Raw genomic sequence first — 20,697 nt, 5'->3', positions numbered from 1 at the left:
GTTCCCTGGACTGGAAAATGAATAATCTACACCCTTACACCTGCCTAGGCTGATCTCATAGGTTAAAAAAAAAAAAGGAAAAAGAATATTCTCTTCAGCAGGTGTTTTCAGAAGCAATTCTGGGGTGCAGCCTCTTCAATTAAAAAAAGGGGGTGAAGTTGTTTCTGCTTATTCACTTAAATGGAAAAGTATATGCTAAGGTCCCAGTGGCTTGGCACTTGGCTGGACCTCAGAGTCCTCATCACAGTGTTGCCTGATACCACCATGTCTGCTGGTCCTAAGAAGGACACGCCAGGTGCCCTGGAAGGTTCCTAATGCTCTGTGGGTGCTGTTCTTGGTCACAGGAATTGTGCTGGTGATGAGTATCAAGCCTGGTGTCACCCAGAAGGTGACTGAAATTGATAGGACTGGCAGCACGCCTGAAGTCAGCACTGTAGATGCCATGTTAGACCTCATCCGGTGAGTGTCTTGCCAGCACGTGGCTGTGTGGGCAAGGGACCTGTATAGGTGCACAAGGCCCCATGAGTGGTTTAATGCTCTGCTGTTGCTATCTGAAAATTTTTAACAAGTATTGAACTGTGAATTGTCATTTCACTCTGGACCCAGCAAACTACATAGCCAGTCCTAATTTCCAGGTCATAATTCCCAGAAGGAATGGAAGGAACCAAGATGCGGAAAGTATACTTGTTGCATAGGGATGCTTGGCTGGATTGAGTGGTCAGCTCCAAAGTGCACTTAGAGAAATACATCTTTTAATTGCATAGAAGAAAACTCTCTATCTGAAGCAGTAAATTAGTAAACTAATTTAAATTGCACACAAACTTTCTGTCCACCCTGTATGTCAATCAATAAAAATAGCAATTAAACCACAGACTCATAAAAAAGATGTAAGATACGTATTACATATTTTGTTTCCACTTAAAACTTACATGCATTTATTCACTGATATTTTGATGTAGGGCCAAGATCTTGTCTTAGAGTTTGTCGGTTTGTAATTTCGTATGGTTTCTGTTACATATGCAGACCTTATAAATGCATCATTTGCAATTCCCAGATTAAATTTCCATAGATGAGAGCAGCAAACCCTTAGAAATTGCGAAGAAAGCCAAATGCCAAAAAAGAAAATCTTTTCATTTCAATTGTCTTCCCATACCTAATTTAACCATAAGAAGTTTAGTCATTTGCCTTTATTGAATTTCCAGGCATTAAGCTTAGTTTTTATAGAAACCATATATTCCTTTTCATACTCATATTACATAATATTTAATTCATAATTCTGATATTTGCAACTGGGATAAAAAATTGGGAATACGATGGATCCTCAGTATGCACACATTCTCATTGATGAAAACAGAAATATGCAGAATACTAAAGAATAAATAGCCTTTTGACAATGGGTGTTCACCTGCCAACTCCTTTCACCAGAGATAGCAGGCATGTCAGTTACTCAGTATCATTTAAGTGACAGTTCATTCGGAGAGCTTTCTGGACTTGAAGCTCAACAGGAAAAAAGAAGTCTTAAGAAAAGGAAGTATTATGCAAAGGAAAGGCCAAAAAAGGAACCAGAGTACTCACTCAGCCTATGTTATACTCATTTCCACTAAAGTTATTATGATAAAAAACTACTTTTTTTTGTACTAACATAATTCTGCTTTTCATGTGTCCAACAGGAATATGTTCCCTGAGAACCTTGTCCAAGCTTGTTTTCAGCAGGTAATTTTAATGACTTTTGCCTGTAAGTTGCTACCCTCTTCCCATTACCAGTTAAGAATTTTTTTTTGTTTGTTTTACTATAACCCATCAAAACCAGCAGCAGGAAGCATGTTCCTGGGAAGGGCAGGGTTTCAGGTGACTCCTCTGTTCTGCACCTGGCTGTCACAGCCCTTGGTGAAGTGCATTCATAATGTACCCTGCTCTGTTTCTTTATGCTTTTTCCCCCAAAGGGGCTCAAATGGTGCAAGTCAGGAATCTTTCGAACAATAAATGTTTTAAAATGTGACCTCTAGTACCTATTTTTGGAGAACTGTGTTATATTTGTGCCAAAACTTAATCTCTCTATGGAAAATAAAAATTATCTCTCTACCTCCTCTTTTCCTTTTCCCTCTCATGTTGGAGCCCAAGATCTAACCCACATGATGGGGTTCACATTCTGGATTCCATCTTTTACTTAATCATTACGTCTGGCACTCTACGGAGCTGTGTAACAAAGCCAAGATTATTTTCTCCAGGGAAATTTAACAGTCTCTTCACTCCATTGACTTTGAGCCTTTTTCTCTTACTTATCTGTTTGCTTTAAGACAGCTGAGTATATCACAAACTGCTGTATTCATTTACATGAATTATATGAATAGACACTTCTGTGCATGCTAACAAATTCAGTGATTATATTGCTCCCTGCTGGCCTCCGTGAGGCACAGAACCATGTCTGTGGTTCAGCCACAGTGGTCATTTGTTGGTGTTGGTAGAGCCTTGTCAGGGGGACATTTATGCCTGGTGTAATAGCATACTAGCTCTTTCTTAAACCTCCATATTGAAGTTCCACAAAACCAAACAGGGCTGAAGAAAGAGAATTCAGCAGAAATCTCGCTCATCATATAGCTCCTAAAGGGACTATTGTTTTTGGAGCAATCGTATAGTCAAACCTTTCTCGATGTTTATGTGTTTATAAAATCATGATGATTTTATCAAAGTGATGAAGTATTTTCTCCCACTAGAAACATAAATGGACAGGAATCCTTATAGAGCTTAGGAAAGCACCTGTCAATAAAACTTACACTTCCCTTTGCATCATTGCTCCATTAATTTGTCCCTTATTGTGAAAGTGAGAGAACATTTTGATATTACTGAATGGTGGTATGGAAGTCAAGAGTTTGGATCTCTCAGCTCCCCTTTTAGTTATAAAACCTCATGGGAGGAACCATCAACAACCAAGGGGGGGTAGAACCCTTCAGTGGTTCTTGATCAGTGAAAATAATGTGTTCACAGAAGCTTAAAGAACTCTCTTTTATTTGTTTGTTTGTTCACTCATCTCTTTCTCCACCACGCAGTACAAAACCAAACGTGAAGAAGTGACTCCTCCCAGTGATCCAGAGATGAACGTGACGGAGGAGTCCTTCACAGCCATGATGACAACTGCTCTTCCTAAGGTACTGTCCTTCTGGCCCCTTCCCCGGCAGGCAGCACCTGAGCCAGAAGTGAGCAGGAGACAAACATACAGTCATAACTTACCCTGCTGTTTCTTTATGCTTTTTCCCCCAAAGGGGCTCAAATGGTGCAAGTCAGGAATCTCACAGAATCTGCACTTGTGAATCCATCTACCTGCTAAACTTTATTTTTAACCCTGAAAGTCAATACTTGCAGGGCTAATGGAGTCATCTGCAGCACTCCAGAGTGGCAGAATATTGGAGTCACATGAAGTACCTGTTCCCAGCTGAGGCTGAAAAAGGCTCTGCTCTGCCTTCTTGTTTTGGTTCTTGTATTGTAGATGACTGTTCATTTTGCAGTGTGTAACACCACAAGTTTTTGCATTTTTGTGGGGTTTTTTCTTGATTTCACTGTTTAAAATGGACCAAAGAATAGTTCTAAAGTGCTCTCTCGTGTTCCAAGCATGTAAAAGACCATGCTGTGCCTTATGGAGGAAAGATGGCATTAGATAAGCTTCATACAGGCATGAGTTATGATACTGTTGGCTAGTGGTCTGTGAACTTAATGCATCAACAATATAGATTAAATAAGGTATCTTTTTTTTTTAACCGTGATAACTTTTATTAAATGTTGCGACTAAATAAGGTGTCTTTAAATGGAAACAAACAAAACAATGTTACATATTGATGATTCAATGAAAATGATGTGATCAGCATTCCCAGGTACCTAGCTTTCCCTGTATTTCCTCTAGGAGCAATAATTCAGTATTTGCTCATAGTGTTCAGGACGACTGTATAGACCACAACTGTTGGGAATAAAGAGAATCAGCTGTACCACAGAGAGAAAAGAATGAGCCTTGCTGCTTCTGTATTTCTGCCATGGCTTACAGCGGAGTTGGGCACTCCAGGGGAAAGCTGCAGATTGGCAAGGCTACATAAACATAGAATGCAGACCCACAGCTCCTTGTCTGAATGTCTCTGCCCAGATGTAATTCAGAGTTCAGAATTTCTCAGACTTCGGAAGGACTGTGTGGTGTATGTACAACATATTATGTAATCTCCATAAGTGAGATTGGAAGCCACACTCCACAATCAAGCATATCAGTACTTCTGCAAAAAACTCGTGAATATTCTGCCAAGTGAAAGAAATAGACTATTAGGAGTCTATCTCAGTTCAGGATAGGTTTTGCCACGTATCCTATCACCAACATAGATGGCCGTAAATGCATAGATTAAGTCATCAGGCTTTGAGAGCTGTGACGATTTCATAATTGGGGATTAGAATGTGTGGTCCTGAAGAGGTACCTTTGTACACCTGTCATAAATTTCTCCCAAATGTTCTCTGCTTCACACAGGAAGGAAAGATTTAAGGAAAAAGAAGTATCAGTAGCCTTAAGAATTCAAATTAAGTGGATCAAAGATGGCTCCTGCTTACTGTGCAGAAAGCATTATCACCTCCAGCTGGGGTCAGAGGCTCTCTATGACCTGGATTCTCTTTAGTTTTCCCCACTTACATCGTAGTGGGCAATCCTCTATTCAGATTGCCTCCTCCATTAATCCCCATTCCTGCATTTTCTTGTGGTTCCACAAATATTTTCTGAGCACCCTTCACATGCCAGGCCCTGCTGAGCACCCTTCACTGGGATTGTAAGAGAGAAAAGACAGGTGTGGCATCTGTCCTCACATGAAGAAGGATGAGTATTACCATCAGGAAGAACGGAGTGCTTCAGGGCATTCAACAGGGGTTAGTTTGGGGGCCATGAAGAATGAATAAGAATTATTCAAGCATGAGCACAAAGGCCCAACACATGATAACTTCTGCCTTGGCTTACCATTTCTCCCGAACAGGCTTTGTCTACTGGTGGCCAACTCCTCAGGCCTCGCTTTCCCTAACCCTGAAACCCTCATTCAGGTCCAGCCTCCATATGACGCTTGTAACTCACAGCTTGGCTGTGCGGTTAATTACATACCATCTTGCTATTATTGGCTCATGTTTCTCACAGTTAGTCTTGTCTCTCCAGCTGAATTTTAAGACCTCATGCTGTTGCGAGTGCAATTAGAATACTCTGACTGTAGCTGCTCCCTAAATGTTTGCTTGATCATAAGTAAGAAATGACTGGTAGCCCACTAGCTCCTTGACATAATTCTTCATAAATTTGGTTTGCACCACTCAGATTACGTTATCACTTGGTAAGTCTCATGCTACTTTTACCCAGGATAAAGTGAATACAGGGCTTAGTAGTAAGTATCTACTGATTAATTTTTATTTCTCTAAAATCTTACTGGGCATCTAAGACCAGAAACAGTATAGTAAAATGTCCTAAAAATGTTCACACTGGTAAATATTTTGTACTTCCTGCATTATTAATTCCTATCTTTTTAAAAGCAGACTCCAGATGTAGCTAGTAGTTAAAATAACTCTGAAAGGTGCCTTGGTTCTAAAATTTGTAATAAAAATGTAAAACATTCCTGAATAAGAAATCTTCATAAGAAATATTCAAATATGGATTTATTGAGAAAAGGATAAAAAACTTTAAATTTCAGGGTGGAGTAAAATTTGTTATGTGTATAAGTTTTATTATTACTATTATTATTATTATTTTTCCTAAAGTATTATTGATTCTGGTAGGTCACTAGTTTATTATGTTCGACTATCATATCTTTCATTTCAAGGTCTGTCTATTCTAACAAGATAGTAATCATGCATCAATGTATTTTCTTGGTTTCAATCCACAGAACAAAACAAAGGACTACAAAGTTGTAGGCATGTACTTAGACGGCATTAATGTCCTGGGCTTGATTGTCTTTTGCCTTGTGTTTGGACTTGTCATTGGGAAAATGGGAGAAAAGGGACAGATTCTGGTGGATTTCTTCAATGCTCTGAGTGATGCAACCATGAAAATCGTTCAGATCATTATGTGGTGAGCGGACACTGTTTAATGTCACTTTGCTTCCCCGGACAATTCTGTCTTCTCAAAATTAGAAAGTAGAGGCTTATGTTTCTCCACTGACCTCATCCTAGAGAATGTATACATTTAATATAATAATAAGCCACTAGAGTATTAAATATTTCCACATCCTATTCAGGAGTTAGTTCATTATCAAAAGCCATTGATTTTTTAAACCAGTTTTCCCTCAAAGCCCTGAGAGATCATCTTGTTCCCAACTAGCATTCACATAAGAAGTAATTCTTAAAGGAATGATTTGAAGGAGTTCCTTGCACATGAGAACAAAAGTGCTTTCCTCATTAGGCTCCATGCAGAATGAGATTCCAAATATTTACCAACTGTTACGGCGTAGGCACTAACACATCTGAATGGAAGCTGCCATCTGTAAGTGCACCGACGACACCACCAGGGTATCTACCCTGTCCCTGGTGATACTAAAAAGTCTTCCTATCCTAGGAAGCATCTGCCTCACTTATCTCATATTGAATTAGCTCAACATTATTTAATCCTAGGTGTTGACATCGACAGGGATGTAAAGGGCTCAGTCAAAATAGCCACGCAAGTCATTTAATCCTGCAGAAACCTCAGCTTCATGGCCTGTAAAAAAGGATAATAAAACCTACCCCCAGGGTCAGGAGAAGTACATTACATGAAATGATGCATGTAAGATATTTTCCTCAACAGAAGATGTAATGAGAGTTCCACAAATAGAGCTTTCATGACCACTTCCTCTACTAATACTGTTGCTTCTAATGCTGATACCTGGGAAGCAGGATGACCATGGCTCACATCCACATTTGGCAGTGAGGGTCAAGCTCAAGGGGGATAAGCAGATATGACAGTCATCAGGATACATGTGCACTGGGGAACGCACCAGTCTAACCACATGTCCTTGTGAAGTTTGCAAAGCACCCTTATGGTAGTTTAGGTAGGTAGAATTGCAGGTACTAAAATCTAGAGCCAACATAGCCCACCCAAAACTTGAGAAAGTCCTTAGCTGCATTATGTCCCCTGTGCCCCCACCAGCTGAGTGAACATGCCAAACCAAGATTACATGCCTGGGCTTGTTTCTTCCCCAACAACCTCATCCTAAGAAAACACGTGACCTTGTTGTGCTTACTTTCTAGTTACATGCCTCTTGGTATTTTGTTCCTGATTGCTGGGAAGATCATAGAAGTTGAAGACTGGGAAATTTTCCGCAAGCTGGGCCTTTACATGGCCACAGTCCTGAGTGGGTATGTCAGACTCGAGAGGAAGAACAGAAACATCTCTGATGCAATGGGATGTCTGCTGAGAGGCTAGATTTCAGTGGGCCAAAATCAGCTTCTCTCCCTCATCAGGGGAAGATAGGGTTCAGAGATAAGTGAGCGAGGGAGGAGGACTGCCCTTTAACAGCTGTGCTGTAGGTGGATCACGCCATGCTAATTGCCAGCTCTTGGCAGAACATCCTGGACCAGGCTTTGTCACTGCCTTTATTGGTTGTGTTAAAATCATTTTTTAAAACAAAAGAGAAACCCACTCGTAGCCTTTCTTGGCTCTCTCCTGGCCTTTACTTCCTCAAGAATTAAACTAGCCATGCAAATAAGAATAGCCTTGATGTATTCTGCGCCTGAAAGGAATTAGAAGCAGCCTAAATGAAATCAAGCTCCAGCAACTAAGAGTGGGATGGCTGGCTAGCTCCCTTGCCAGTGCTGGGCTGCTGACCACTGAGTACCCTGCACCATCAGGATGCCAGCGAGGGTGCCAGGAAAATCCTGAGGCCATAAGACTTTTAGGCATCAGGGGATTGGTCATTTGCATATTTATTACAGCCCAGGTATTGATTCCTTGAAAGACATGTGATGGAACAGGTTATGAATGTGCCCTTGGACACCTAGCCAGCAGAAGGCTGTGTCACATATACTAAGAAATATGGACCAAGGGATGAGTACATATCATTGATTTGACCCACAGGTCAATACCCCTGGTCAACTCACCTATTGGAACTTGATTGCATTGGGTGCGGGATGGAGGACATTTCCATCACACAGCATTTGGTTCTTAATCTGTGTTTGGCAAAAGCACAGCCCTGCTAACAAGCGCAGGAGCGGCCTGGGTTCCTATGGTGCAAGAGCTAGAGACAAATCCGGGGAGGTGGGGCCTCTGCCTCTCTAGAGGCTGTCATGCTCTGGGGCTAGTCATGTGGCCAAGGCGTACCTAGCCATTTCATAATGGAGTCCTACTGGTTTCTGTTCTCTCATCCTTTCTAGGTGGGTAAAATTGACAGTAAGGGCAGTCCCATCCATGGGATTAAATTGTCCATGGGTAAAATTGACAGTGACTTTGTATGGGTTTCAAAAGAAAACTAGAAGTCAGTTCCAGCCCAGGTATGCTAGCTCATGCCTGTAATTCTAGCACTCTGTGAGGCCAAGGTGGGAGGATAGCTTGAGCTCAGGGGTTCAAGACCAGCCTGAGCAAGAGCAAGACCCCTGTCTCTACTAAAAATAGAAAAAAATTAGCCATGTTCCTATAGTCCCCACTACTTAGGAGGCTGAGGCAGGAGGATCACTTAAGCCCAGGAGTTTGAGGTTGCTGTGAGCTAGGCTGACACCATAGCACTCTAGCCTGGGCAACAGAGCAAGACTCTGTCTCAATTATTAAAAATAAACAAAACTCCTCATAGTTCTTGCCCATAAGCTATCTTTCAAGGAGACCCTCTTCAAACCTTCAGGATCTATATTGTCAATGACCATTTCCTATTATTTCAAACTCACATGACTGATATGTAAACTCTAGGTTGTCATCATGCCATCTCCCAAATGAGTCTCATTTCTTAAACCCCCCTTAAATATATAAATTTAGGTAATCTATATATTTCCATGTGAAACAAGAAACAGTTTTGGAAGGCAGGAATAATAGAGAAAAGAGGGTCAGTCTTAAAGTATGCAGGGACTATGTCCTTCTTGCAATTCTGGCTTCCCTCTTAGACAGTGGACGCTGTCCAGGCAGTGGCATGGTGCAGGAGACGGAGGGAATGGGGCTGTGGTGAGGGCTGTAATGAGATACAATGTATGAGGGACCCAGAGGGTGCTAAGGAAGGAAGGACCAGCTCTACCCGGGACAGTGAGAGCAGCTTCCTGGAGCAGGGGATAGCTAAGCCATGGAGGAGGAGTGAGAATTCAGCAGTGCGTGTAGCAGGAACAGCATGCACAGGGCATGGTAGCCTGATGCAGACCTGTTCTGTGAGCTCTGAAGTCTGGATTCAGCTCCTGGCTTTGCCATTAACTCTGACAAGATGTTTCATTTACAGAGTGACCCTCTGCATCCTTGTACATGGAATGGGGACATATATTCCCTGGCTCCTTTTCATTGGGTCATTATGAAAGTTGAACAACAGGATGAATTTAAAAGCTGTTGGATAAAAGGATTAAACATGAAGAGGTGGCATTATCTTTGAAACTGTTTCTCTCTGTGTTACAGGCTGGTAATCCACTCCGTTGTAATTCTCCCACTGATATATTTCATAGTTGTAAGGAAGAACCCCTTCCGGTTTGCCCTGGGAATGGCCCAGGCTCTCTTGACGGCTCTAATGATCTCTTCCAGGTAAGCAGAAGAGGGGTTCTTGGAAGAAGCCTCAGGCCACACTTTATCAACTCTCTCCTCACTTGACCAAATGGTTTTTGTGGTCACCTTTGAGAAATGACCTGCATATTCTCTGTGCCCCCCTTGAGCATGTTTCTTCACCCTGTTGAATTCATATTCTTTGCCTTCTTGGCATGGCCTTCACCCAGAAAGAGGTCATCGGATAACTGGGAACAGTGGTAGGCACAGCACCTTCTGATTCCTGGACCTGCCAAAAGGGCCAGCATGCTTTGGGCCTTTACTTTCTGGAAAAGAGGTGTCTCTTCAGGTAGGAACTGAGGACCAGCATTCCTAGACCGTAAGTTCTTTACTCTTTTTATTGCACAGTTCGGCAACACTGCCTATCACTTTTCGTTGTGCTGAAGAAAACAACCATGTGGACAAGAGGATCACAAGATTTGTGCTGCCTGTCGGTGCTACGATCAACATGGATGGGACTGCACTCTACGAAGCTGTGGCGGCTGTGTTTATTGCGCAGCTGAACGACTTGGACTTGGGCATTGGGCAGATCATCACCATCAGGTGAGGTGGTGTCAGACTCATTTTTCATCACTGTCCCTGGGATTGCCAAATAAAATGGTCTGTAAAGGGACACTAAGAATCGCCCAATAATCAATCATTTTTCTTGGTTTGCAACTACATTATAATGTAGTGGACTCATGATATGCAAGATTTCTGTTTCAGGGTCCAGGTAACCAAAGGCATCACTCTGTGTTCAGTCAGTATACCCAGGTGCTAGGCACAGAGTAGGCACAAAGATTCAAGGTTGAATAATGACCAGTCCCTGCTTTTAAAAGGCTCCTGATAGAAAGGGATACAGATATCCAAGTGAATGCTGAGGGATTGGTGAGGGCTATAACAGAGCCTTGTGTGAGAGTCAAAAGGAGGAGGCAGGGCTAGCTCTACCTGCGAAGGTGAGGGAAAGCTTCCCAGAGGAGGGGAAAATTTAGCCGAATCTTAGAAGAGGAATAAGAATTTAGCAGGCAAAGAAGGAAACTTATGAGTATTTTGGATAATGGAAGTAGCTTGTGAGGTATCCATAGCCTAGCTACAGAGTGTGGATTATTTATTATGCCTGGCACAAAAGAAACGATGTGGAGAACATAAAGGAATGAAGAGGTGAAGGTCATATCATAAAAGACTTTGTATGGGAAGTTCATGGAAGGGTTTTTGTCATATTATGGACAAATGTGCATTTTAGAGAGGGTAACTGGCAATATAGTGGATGGATTGGATGGGGGCTGAAACCATAAGCTAGAAGACTGGTTAGGAGGCTTATAGAAGTCCAAATAAGGTATTTCAAAAGGCCCACGCCAAGGGACTGACACTGGAGATTGAGAAGAGCTAATGGGTAGAAGGGGCCTCGGTTGGAGTCAGGCTAAGGGACAGGGAAAAACCAGGATTACTCTTAGGATTGATAGATGATTCTGGATTGATGGATGGGTCTCACCAGAACAGGGACTGGCACAGAGAAGCAAGTATAGGTGGAAAAGGCAAAGAGTTATACTTTTTGATATACTGAACTTGCCTTTAAGACCTCCAGGTGGAGATATGCAGTTAGAAATGTAGATCTGGACTGCACATACAGAAGTCAGGGAGGTCAGTTTAATGGTAGTCTTCAAATGTGTGTGTCTGTTTGAATTTCAGCTATACAGTGATTAGCCGTGAACTTGGGCAAGTAAAAAAAATTGAATACTCTAAGCTTCTGTTATTTCACCATTAAAGTGAGGCTAATAATAGTACCTACAATTTATTCAAGTAGTGGTGATTAAGTAAGGTGCCACACATAAAATGCTTAGGACAATGCCTACATGGTGAGCACTCAGTGAGTGTTGGGAATGCATGCAGGACACAGGGAGAGTATGTGGAGAAGAAAAGGAGACTAGGACTAAGCCTTGGAAAATCCTAATGTTAGAGGCAAGTGGAGAAAAGGGAACCCTAGAGGGAGGGTCTTGAGGACAGAGAGGTGGGAGGGGAGTCAGGAAACCATGGTGTCATGGAAATCCAGAGAAGAGAGATTTTTCAAGGATTAAGTTGTCCACAGAGTCAGATACGGCAGAGAATTCTGGTCCAGTGAGGACAGAAATTGCTCAAGTACATGGTAGAAGTATCATTAGTGAATTTTGCCAGAAGTGTTTCCCTAGTTGTTTCTTGATATAGTAGCCACTAGCCACATGCAGCAAATAGCTAACTGAAGTGGATGACACAGATACAGAACATTTCCATCATTGCAGAAAGTTCTACTGGACAAGTTCTGCATTGGAGTGATAAGCTGGGATCAGAGTTTACCTGGAGACTTTAGTTTAGTATAGCGTAGAAGTTTAAGACAAACCTGGGTCCCTAGGCCTACTGCAGGTTGAATCTGAACCTTTTGGAGTTAATTCACTGATGTGTCTTAGACATAAATTCTAAGCCTAAAGTAAGTTTGTTAACAAAAGATGTTCTAATACAGTACATTTTTTAAATCCTCCCAACCCTAATCATGAAGTATTTATTGTTGTTTGTTTAAAACTGAAGACAAGTGTAAAATATACCAATTGGCACAATAGCTGGGACACTATCCAGATACTCTATCATCTATAAAAAGTATTAGTGGCTAAAGAAGCCCGAGCCAAGGAGCTCGAGTAAAGTCCTATCAACAGCAGAGAGTATGTTAAAATGAAGAACTTGAATCATGCCTGAGATGGTTTCTGCCACACAGCCTCCTATGTGGGTGTTACTTTTACACTTCTAAGGATTTCTGCGCACCTTTGTTTACTGTGGCCTCCGGAACCCAGTCTGCATGGAACTGATTTCCAAAGAGTGGCGGTTCCTTCATGTATTTGCTACTTTATGATGAATTTCTTTCCTCTTCCTTTGTTGTAAGTTTTCCCAGTCTTTCTAGCCATTTTTTAATTTTACCTGACTACTAGAAGAATCAACTTTGGGCCTAGAGGCTAAATAGTCGATTCACCTTAAAACCTCTCTCCCTACTCTCTGGTGTATTCTTAAATTAGACTTGCTTATAACTAACTGGCCCAGAAGCAAAAACAACAGTGAGGCTGAAAGCAATCAGTGACTTACAGTCAAAAATCCTCTCTGGCTCTACCTGGAAAATAACAAAAGTTGTTTTAACTTTACAAGTTGTAGGTATAGCTCATGTGACTGATGGTCAAAGAAGATTTTTAGACCCATAGTGGACATCAAAGAAATGTGGGGTACCATCTACCCAAAATAGAACCTTTTGTGATTTTATCATGATATTCACTTATCAGAGGTTACAACTGATTTAAAATTGGATAAATTATCCTATAAATAAACATAATTATAGGATTTGGGGCCTAGAAAGAGCTTAGAGGAGAAAAGTAGCAGTAGTAATAGTGGGAGTTGTCATTTTGGTAGTTGCTACAGAATTAGCGGGAGTAGCCATGCCCACAGCTGGAGCAATAGAAGCCATAGAAAAAGTAGCAGCAGCTGCAGGTGTTGAGGAAGTAGAGAAAAATGACATGGGGCTTTTGGCTTTTTGATCAAGGTAATAATATGCATATATAATTTTCCATCTTTAGCATCTTTAAGTGTACAGGTCAGTGGTGATAAATATATGCATATTCTCTTTATTCCCATCATCCCGCCACCTTTTCTTCCTGGCCTCTGGTAGCAACCAATCTACTCTCTATTTTCATGAGATCCACTTTTTTAGCTCCCACGTATGAGTGAGAACATGTTATATTTGTCCTTCTGTGCCTGGTTTATTTCACTTACCCCAAGGGCCTCCAGCTCCTTCCACATTGTGCAGATGATAGGATTCCATTCTTTTTATGGCTGAATGGTATTCCAGTGTGTATGTGTAGCACATTCTCTTTGTCCATTCATCTGTTGATGGGCATTTAGGTTGATTCTGTATCTTGGCTATTGTGAACAGTGCTTCAGTGAACACGCAAGTGCAGGTATCTCTTTGATTAGTAGTTTCTTTTCTTTTGGATCTATACCCGGCAGTGGGATCGCTGGGTCATATGGTAATTGCATTTTCACTTTTTAAAAAGCATGACTTAATGCTTTTTAAAAGCGTGCGTGTTCCCCTGTCTCCACATCCTTACTAGCATCTTTTATTGCCTTTCTTTTTAATACAAACAATTTTAACTTGGGTGAGATGCCATTGCATTGTGGTTTTGATTTGCATATTTCTGATGATTAGTGATGTTGGACATTTTTTAATACACCTCTTGACCATTTGTGTCTTCTTTTGAGAATGTCTATTCAGATCTTTTGCCCATGTTTCCATTTTTAATCAGATTATTTATATTTTGGTATTGAGTTGTTTGAGCTCCTTATATATTGTGGTTATTAATTCCTTGTCCGATGGGTAGTTTACAGATATTTTCTTCCATTCTGTGGGCTGTCCCTTCACTTGGTTGATTGTTTCCTTTGCTGTGTAGAGCTTTTTAGCTTGATGTGATCCCAGTTGTCTATTTTTGCTTTGATTCCTTTTATTATCTTTTTTTTTTTTTTTTTTGAGACAAAGGCTCACTCTGTTACCCAGAGTAGACTGTTATGGCATTATCATAGCTTGCAGCAACCTCAGGCAATCCTCTTGCCTCAGCCTCCGAAGTAGCTGGGACTATAGGCACCTAGCATGACACCCAGATAGTTTTTCTATTTTTTAATTTCTTTTAGTAGAGATGGGATCAGGAAGGTCTTGAACTCTTGAGCTCAAGCAGTCCTCCCACCTCGGTCTCCCAGAGTGCTAGGATTATAGACGTAAACCACTGTGCCTGGCAAGATTCCCTGTGCTTTTAAGGTCTTACACAAAAAATCTTTACCCAGGCCAATGTCCCGGAGCATTAGAATGGCATATTTTTAAGAATATACTATACAGGTGCTATACCAGATGCCTTGCATATGTTACCTCATTAAATCTTCACAGCAGCCTACAAAGTAGACATACTGTCATCATCTCACAGGCAAGAAATTGAGCTTCAGAAAAGTAACCTGCTTAAGGAAATGCTGACAGTAAAACGGCAAAGCCCAAGTGTAACTCAGATGAGTCTGACTCTAAAAACCTATGTTCACTCCAGTTCACAACACAGCCTTCAACCCACTGAGAACGTAATTCAATAGCCTGGCCTAAAACTAGGACTCAGTACAAGCAAAGAACTTTGTCCCAATAATTATTATGTTGTCTTTTGTGAAAACCCTCAAGTCAAAGTAGGATATGTTCAAGCAGCAAGAATAGGTTTTCATATTGTTTTCCCCAGTCTAAAGATTTATAGTTCCAAGCATCAGACCAAAGCCAAACTGGCAAAGACTAGCAAGGTCAAGGCTCAAAGGCAGCTTTTTCTTTGACTAAATGGATTTTGAGTTTCAAGGCCAGTCTCAGGCTATAGGGACATGGTTAACTGTGACATGTCAGGGCTTCCAAGGGGAATCAATGGGCATGGGCATAAATCACTTCTGACAAAGAAAACTCATTGATGCATTCAGTCTAAGTTTTTTGTTTTTTTTCAACCAGCATTAAAATAAACTTGGGGATTTTCCAAAGAGTAACTTATGTCAGAACAGATCTAAAGGGTTATGCAGGGGCCTGAAACCTTTAAAGAAATTGGTACAGCCCCAGCAATCTCTAATTTACTATAAATTAGTGGCCACAGCCACTCAATGAAAGCTCTGGCCACGTTTGACTGTACCCTCAAATGCCCTTGGCAACACATCAGTAGGCAGATGAATAGGCCGTAGATTCAGCTTCCTAAGAACTCAGACTTTTGAGTCCAAAGGAATATGAACTTGTGGATAGAATCAGGGATTCTTTCAGTTTAAATTGACAGTTTCTAGATTTTCACCTTTTAACCCAATGGCATGAAGGGTAAAGACATACCTCCAGTAAGTATCATGGGTGTCCCCTCAAGCTCATCCAAATTGAGAGACTTTTTAGGGCATGCTGAACCCTTGCTTCCTCCAGAATGATCCAATTAAACTAAGGGATATTTTACTGATGAAAACCTGTACATTCTGAAGAGAAAAATCTCTAGTGTCACATCATATCTACCCAAGAAAGATCTTTTTAAATACATGGTAATAAAGTTTATCTGGCTGCTTCCTCCTGGATTCCAAGAGAAGAATCCTTTTGTGCAAAGCGCACCCACTGGCAAAAAGCAGCAGTCAGGAGTAAAGGCTTGTACCTTGGACAGGAGTCATAGCTGTTTCTCAATTCAGTGTCCTAAAGGGCAGCTCCCAAAGAGGTAGAATCTTGTGATGTCAAGGGAGTGCATAAATCCTGCTTACTCATTGCCTCATTCCTTTGCCTTCACCTGAAATGCCCTTGCCTATCCACTCCCACTTAGTACTATCCCTCTACCCATCCTTCAAGGCAACTTAAGTTGCTGGCACATATATGCATTGGTGCCTAGTGAATGACTGGGTGAGTGGGTAGATGAAAGAAGGGAGAAGGCAGGCAGGTGGAGAGGTACTTGGCACATATTCAGGATGGATGCATGCATGGATGGGTTAATAAAGCCTTCTGTAAACTCCCCAGTTGGTAAACTTTTGCCTCCCCCTTGAGTATTTCTCTTGCTCATTTTTGGTACCACTCATGTAGTTCTTCCTTACATTAGAGCAATGTGCCATATCTGCCTCCTGCAAGGAGACAGCATCATACTCTTCCCAGCGCCCCAACACCTTTCATCCTACAGGGAGGCAGACCTGGTACTCGGCAGATAATAGATTCTACCTACTCAATTTGGGGACACAGCAGGAACAATAGGGATAGATGATTTCAGGCTGGAGGCCGTAAAGGGAGAGATGGATGTCTAACTTCTTTCTTGTTCGTGTATTTGGCTATAGTATCACAGCCACAGCTGCGAGCATTGGGGCTGCCGGTGTGCCCCAGGCTGGGCTGGTGACCATGGTGATCGTGCTGAGTGCTGTGGGCCTGCCTGCTGAGGATGTCACCCTAATCATCGCTGTTGACTGGCTCCTGTGAGTTGCAATAAATTTACTGCCTCAGCCGGTGGGCAAGCAGGCTGCCAGCTGTGCGGACTCTGCAGTGTGTCATCATTCTCTGCTCAGATTGCCTAATGAGCCACCTGTTGCTGCTTTAATTTCCCTCTGATCAGGCCATCTGATAATGTTTTTAAAAATTAACTCCTCATAACTTGGGACAGTGATTTTAAAAAGCCAGTAAGCTTCATTAGCTCATTATATCTAGTAATGCTCAAGGTTTGGAGCTGGGTGTGGGATGGAAATAGAATAATCGGGTGAAGAAAGAAGCTGGGCAAGGTCCTAGGCCATCCTGTTCTATCCCAGCCTCGGTCCAACATCATAGGCTCAGAACCACTTGTTTCAAAACCAGTCCATTTTCCTAAGCATCTTCAGAGCCATCGGGGGCAGTGGCCTAGGCAGAGGCTTTGGGGTAGAATGGCCTGGGTTCGGGTCCCCACGTTGTGCCTTACTAGCCAACTCAGGCTTACTGGGGAGCCCATGGCTACATACTGGAGTTTGCAGGTGGCAGCTGAGATGGAGAAAAGGGAAGCAGAGATACAGATTCATGTTCCAGAGGCAAAAAGCCCCTGTACCTGGCTTAGAAGCTGTGCATGTGGCGGTGCTGCCTCCACAGCTAGGACCCTCCAGGTGGCACCCTTCTTGCAAAGATACCCTACCGTTGAGGCAAGATCTGGTTTTTCATTCTAGTGGTGTTGGTAGATTTGCAATTCTCCCTTTTCCCCGGTTCTTCCTGGAACCGGTGCCCTTCGCTGCCATGATACCCAGATGAGTCAAAGGTCCAGTCTGAGGTCATGGGATAGAAAGACATGAGGCAATTTCAATGCTGGGCCTTGTTCTGGATAACAGAAGAGCATCCAGACTGTGTGTGTAAGCTCTGCTGGCCTTTTCTGTCCTACAGGCATAGTTTTCACAAGATTACCCATACACACAGTTCATATCACAAAGCCAGCATCAAAATATTAATAAATATCCCCCCCACCCCCTGCAGTGTGCCTTCTCTGCAGATCTGCCTGCCACCCCACTCTTCTCTAGGCTGTTTAGGATTCGAGATGAGCTGAGGGTGTCTCAGGGGGCAAATCCTTTCCTGGGCTGACCTGTGTTTTCTGACCTTTGTTGTGGCATCCCTGCTGCTTGTTAATAAATAGTGTTATCTAGTTTGATAAAGGAATAAATACATCAGGGATATGAACGAATACACACCACTCTCTTTCTCACACACTCACACAGCACATACACCAGCAACAAAACATCCCAAGTTCTCTCACCTTCACTGAAAAAGAAACCACAATGTCATTTGCAATGAATCTGGAAGACCCCCAAGACAGAGGTTAGGACTAAAAGACTTACTGAATTCTGAACCTCTTTTAGTCTCCCCCAAATCTAGAAGACTCTATTCACACTTCTTTGGAAGGAAAGGAGGGACTTGAGAGAGATTTAGGAGAATTGTTGGTACTCACTGGAAGCACAGACCAAGAGTGACAAGTGCTCATCCTGTGCTTTAAAAATGACCTTTTCTGGCCGAGGCCTGTGGGGGGAACTCTGGTCAGTCGGTCATGAGGACAGCATTGTCTGTATTTACTTAAATCTGAAGTGAACATGTCACTTCCTTTGTCTCTCAAAGGCAAAGGAAAATGAAATCTGGTCCTCTGTCTCTTCCTCAGGGACCGGTTTAGGACCATGGTCAATGTGCTCGGTGATGCTTTTGGGACAGGCATCGTGGAAAAGCTCTCTAAGAAGGAACTGGAACAGATGGATGTTTCATCTGAAGTCAACATTATGAACCCCTTTGCCCTGGAGTCAACAGTTCTCGATAACGAAGACCCAGACACCAAGAAGTCCTATGTCAACGGAGGCTTTGCCGTGGACAAATCTGACACCATCTCGTTCACCCAGACTTCACAGTTCTAGAGCCCCTGGCTTCAGGTGACTGGGAAGGATGAAGGACTTCTCCATGAGGGTCATCTCGTAGCAAATTCAAACATTAATTAAGGAAGAGAAAAGCACTAATGACCAGTTGTACATTTGATTCAATAGACCTCCAGGTTATTTTCTATACTTGGATTCACAGCCTTTGCTCTCCTGGTTTTGAGATTTCAGGGTGGAGTAAGATGAAAAGAAACTGATTAGAAGGAAAATTGTATTATCTGGGTTTTGAAAATTCTATGAGACAAAGTTTGGAAGTATGTAAAATGGTTAACTGTTGGAATTACATAATGGATATGGGAAAAATTGCTTTCTCATGCACGGACCGGTGTTTTGGGTTTTTAAAAAAATATTCTGTCATTAGTTACAAATTTCTACTCAGGCTTTCTATTGGCATGGATTTCCTTGGCCCTCTCACTTTTTTACAGATTATAATGCCTCTAAAAAACCCCTCCCCAGATAATGTGCCAAATTGTTCATTTTGAACTCATCTTCAGCCAATCTCTAAGAAACTTCTTAAAAGAAAACAGACCAGCACAGTTCTGCAATAACAATTTCAAGATGGGTATAGGGTTTGGGGGGAAGGAAAAGGGTTCTTTTTTTAATGTACTGTATGGGACACTGGTAACTGTTCACCCAGTGTTCAGTATAGACCTATCTATATATGTGTGTGTGTGTGTGTGTGTGTGTGTGTATTTATTATTTTCATATAATTTGCCAGACAGAGATCAGAGTTGAACTGTCAATGTGAAATAAAGAGCTCTTATGTACTTGAATAATAACTACAATTCCAATCTGCTTCAGGGTTTCTCAGGAGCACTAGGATGAGAAATCACATTGTTTGATCCTTTCACTTCTGTGTATCAGCCCTAAATCAGAGGTGTATTATGGTGATACTCCAAGGTGGCATAGCCATTCATTCACAATTTCCAGATTCAAGCTGCCTGGAGGGAATCCATGTCAGCTGTATATAAGATTATATACAAAGACTAGAATGTTCTTTTATCCAATTAGAAGGCTTCGTTCTTCCAAGTTCATTTATATCCGCTTAAAGAGGCGGGTACTTTGCCACCCTTGCACTTTTGTATCCACTGGGGCCCAAACAATAGTGGCAAGCTACCAACTAAGTTGTATTTTAATACAGATTCTGTGGATTGAACGAGACATATTACAGAAAAAAGCTGTCTCTACCCTGGATTCTTGCAAAGTAAATCCCATGACATCAGATGTTGGTATCAGTGGTTCAGGGGAAATTCTTCCATTCTACCATACTTGTCTCCTCCTCCAGAAAGGACCGTTCTAACTAGCAGTCTTGGCCCTACCCATTAAAACCCTCTGCTTGTCATTTTCCTGCTAATTTATGAAGATAGCTTATCAAAGTCTGTGCTTCAGTTTTCATCTTGTAAATAATGCTTAACATACTCCTGTATTTACACTGAGATCTAAAATAATTATGTTTCTGCAGTATTGTGTAGCCAACTTAAGCCTGTGCTTTTCTATTTAAGAAACCAGAAATTGTGCCAAAGATAGCAGAAGAGTAAATAAATGCTCAGTATTGACCACCTGCACCTGAAATCTTCAACAGAATGATACTGAATTGTCATGTAAACATTATAAATAGTGAGCAGTGATTCAATGTGAATTTTAACATGCAAATATTGCTATTATTTATAGGAAATAAATATAAATGAAGTCGAATCAGTAATTTCTCTTGTGCTGAATGATTTTACCCCTGTATCAGGTTGCTCCAGTTAGTGAAACTGGACTTGGCAGAGAACTGCCCATCGTCCTTGCTTTGGAGTTGGTCTGTCACCAGCCTCTTAACACTGTGTGCTGTTAACTCATAAAAGAGAACAATGTTCCATATCAGTCTCAATAAACATTTCCCTCATTCTTTCCTCCCTGCCTTTTTCTTCCTCTTACCTGTTCTTTTATCCCACTTAATTGGATGGGTGTGGGAAGGCACAGACATGCTCAATCAAATCAGATTGTGCACAGATTATTGTTTTTAAAACTTTATAACCCATGACTGCAAAATTGAGGCTTGAGGAAAAAAAATCTGATTCTTCATGTTAACCAGTAGTGAT

At 41.8% G+C, this 20,697-nt stretch overlaps 1 protein-coding gene across 2 annotated transcripts in view; it reads left to right on the top strand.

Moving 5' to 3' along the window:
* SLC1A1 (solute carrier family 1 member 1) overlaps positions 1-20,299 on the top strand; it is an 87,725-nt gene extending 67,426 nt beyond the window's left edge. For both annotated transcript variants that reach the window (XM_053573734.1, XM_053573733.1), the window contains 9 exons: positions 345-459; positions 1,671-1,713; positions 3,048-3,146; positions 5,880-6,064; positions 7,219-7,326; positions 9,551-9,673; positions 10,040-10,234; positions 16,529-16,663; positions 18,349-20,299. In XM_053573734.1, the coding sequence (XP_053429709.1) occupies positions 345-459; positions 1,671-1,713; positions 3,048-3,146; positions 5,880-6,064; positions 7,219-7,326; positions 9,551-9,673; positions 10,040-10,234; positions 16,529-16,663; positions 18,349-18,595 (1,250 nt within the window). In that variant the 3' untranslated portion in view covers positions 18,596-20,299. The remainder of the gene's footprint in view (positions 1-344; positions 460-1,670; positions 1,714-3,047; positions 3,147-5,879; positions 6,065-7,218; positions 7,327-9,550; positions 9,674-10,039; positions 10,235-16,528; positions 16,664-18,348) is intronic.
* Positions 20,300-20,697: the final 398 nt, after the last annotated feature.

This window comes from Nycticebus coucang, chromosome 2, assembly GCF_027406575.1.
Source record: "Nycticebus coucang isolate mNycCou1 chromosome 2, mNycCou1.pri, whole genome shotgun sequence".
Taxonomy (NCBI): Eukaryota; Metazoa; Chordata; class Mammalia; order Primates; family Lorisidae; genus Nycticebus; species Nycticebus coucang.
The sequence above is the reverse complement of the archived record's forward strand: the minus strand, read 5'-3'. Positions and strand labels throughout refer to the sequence as shown.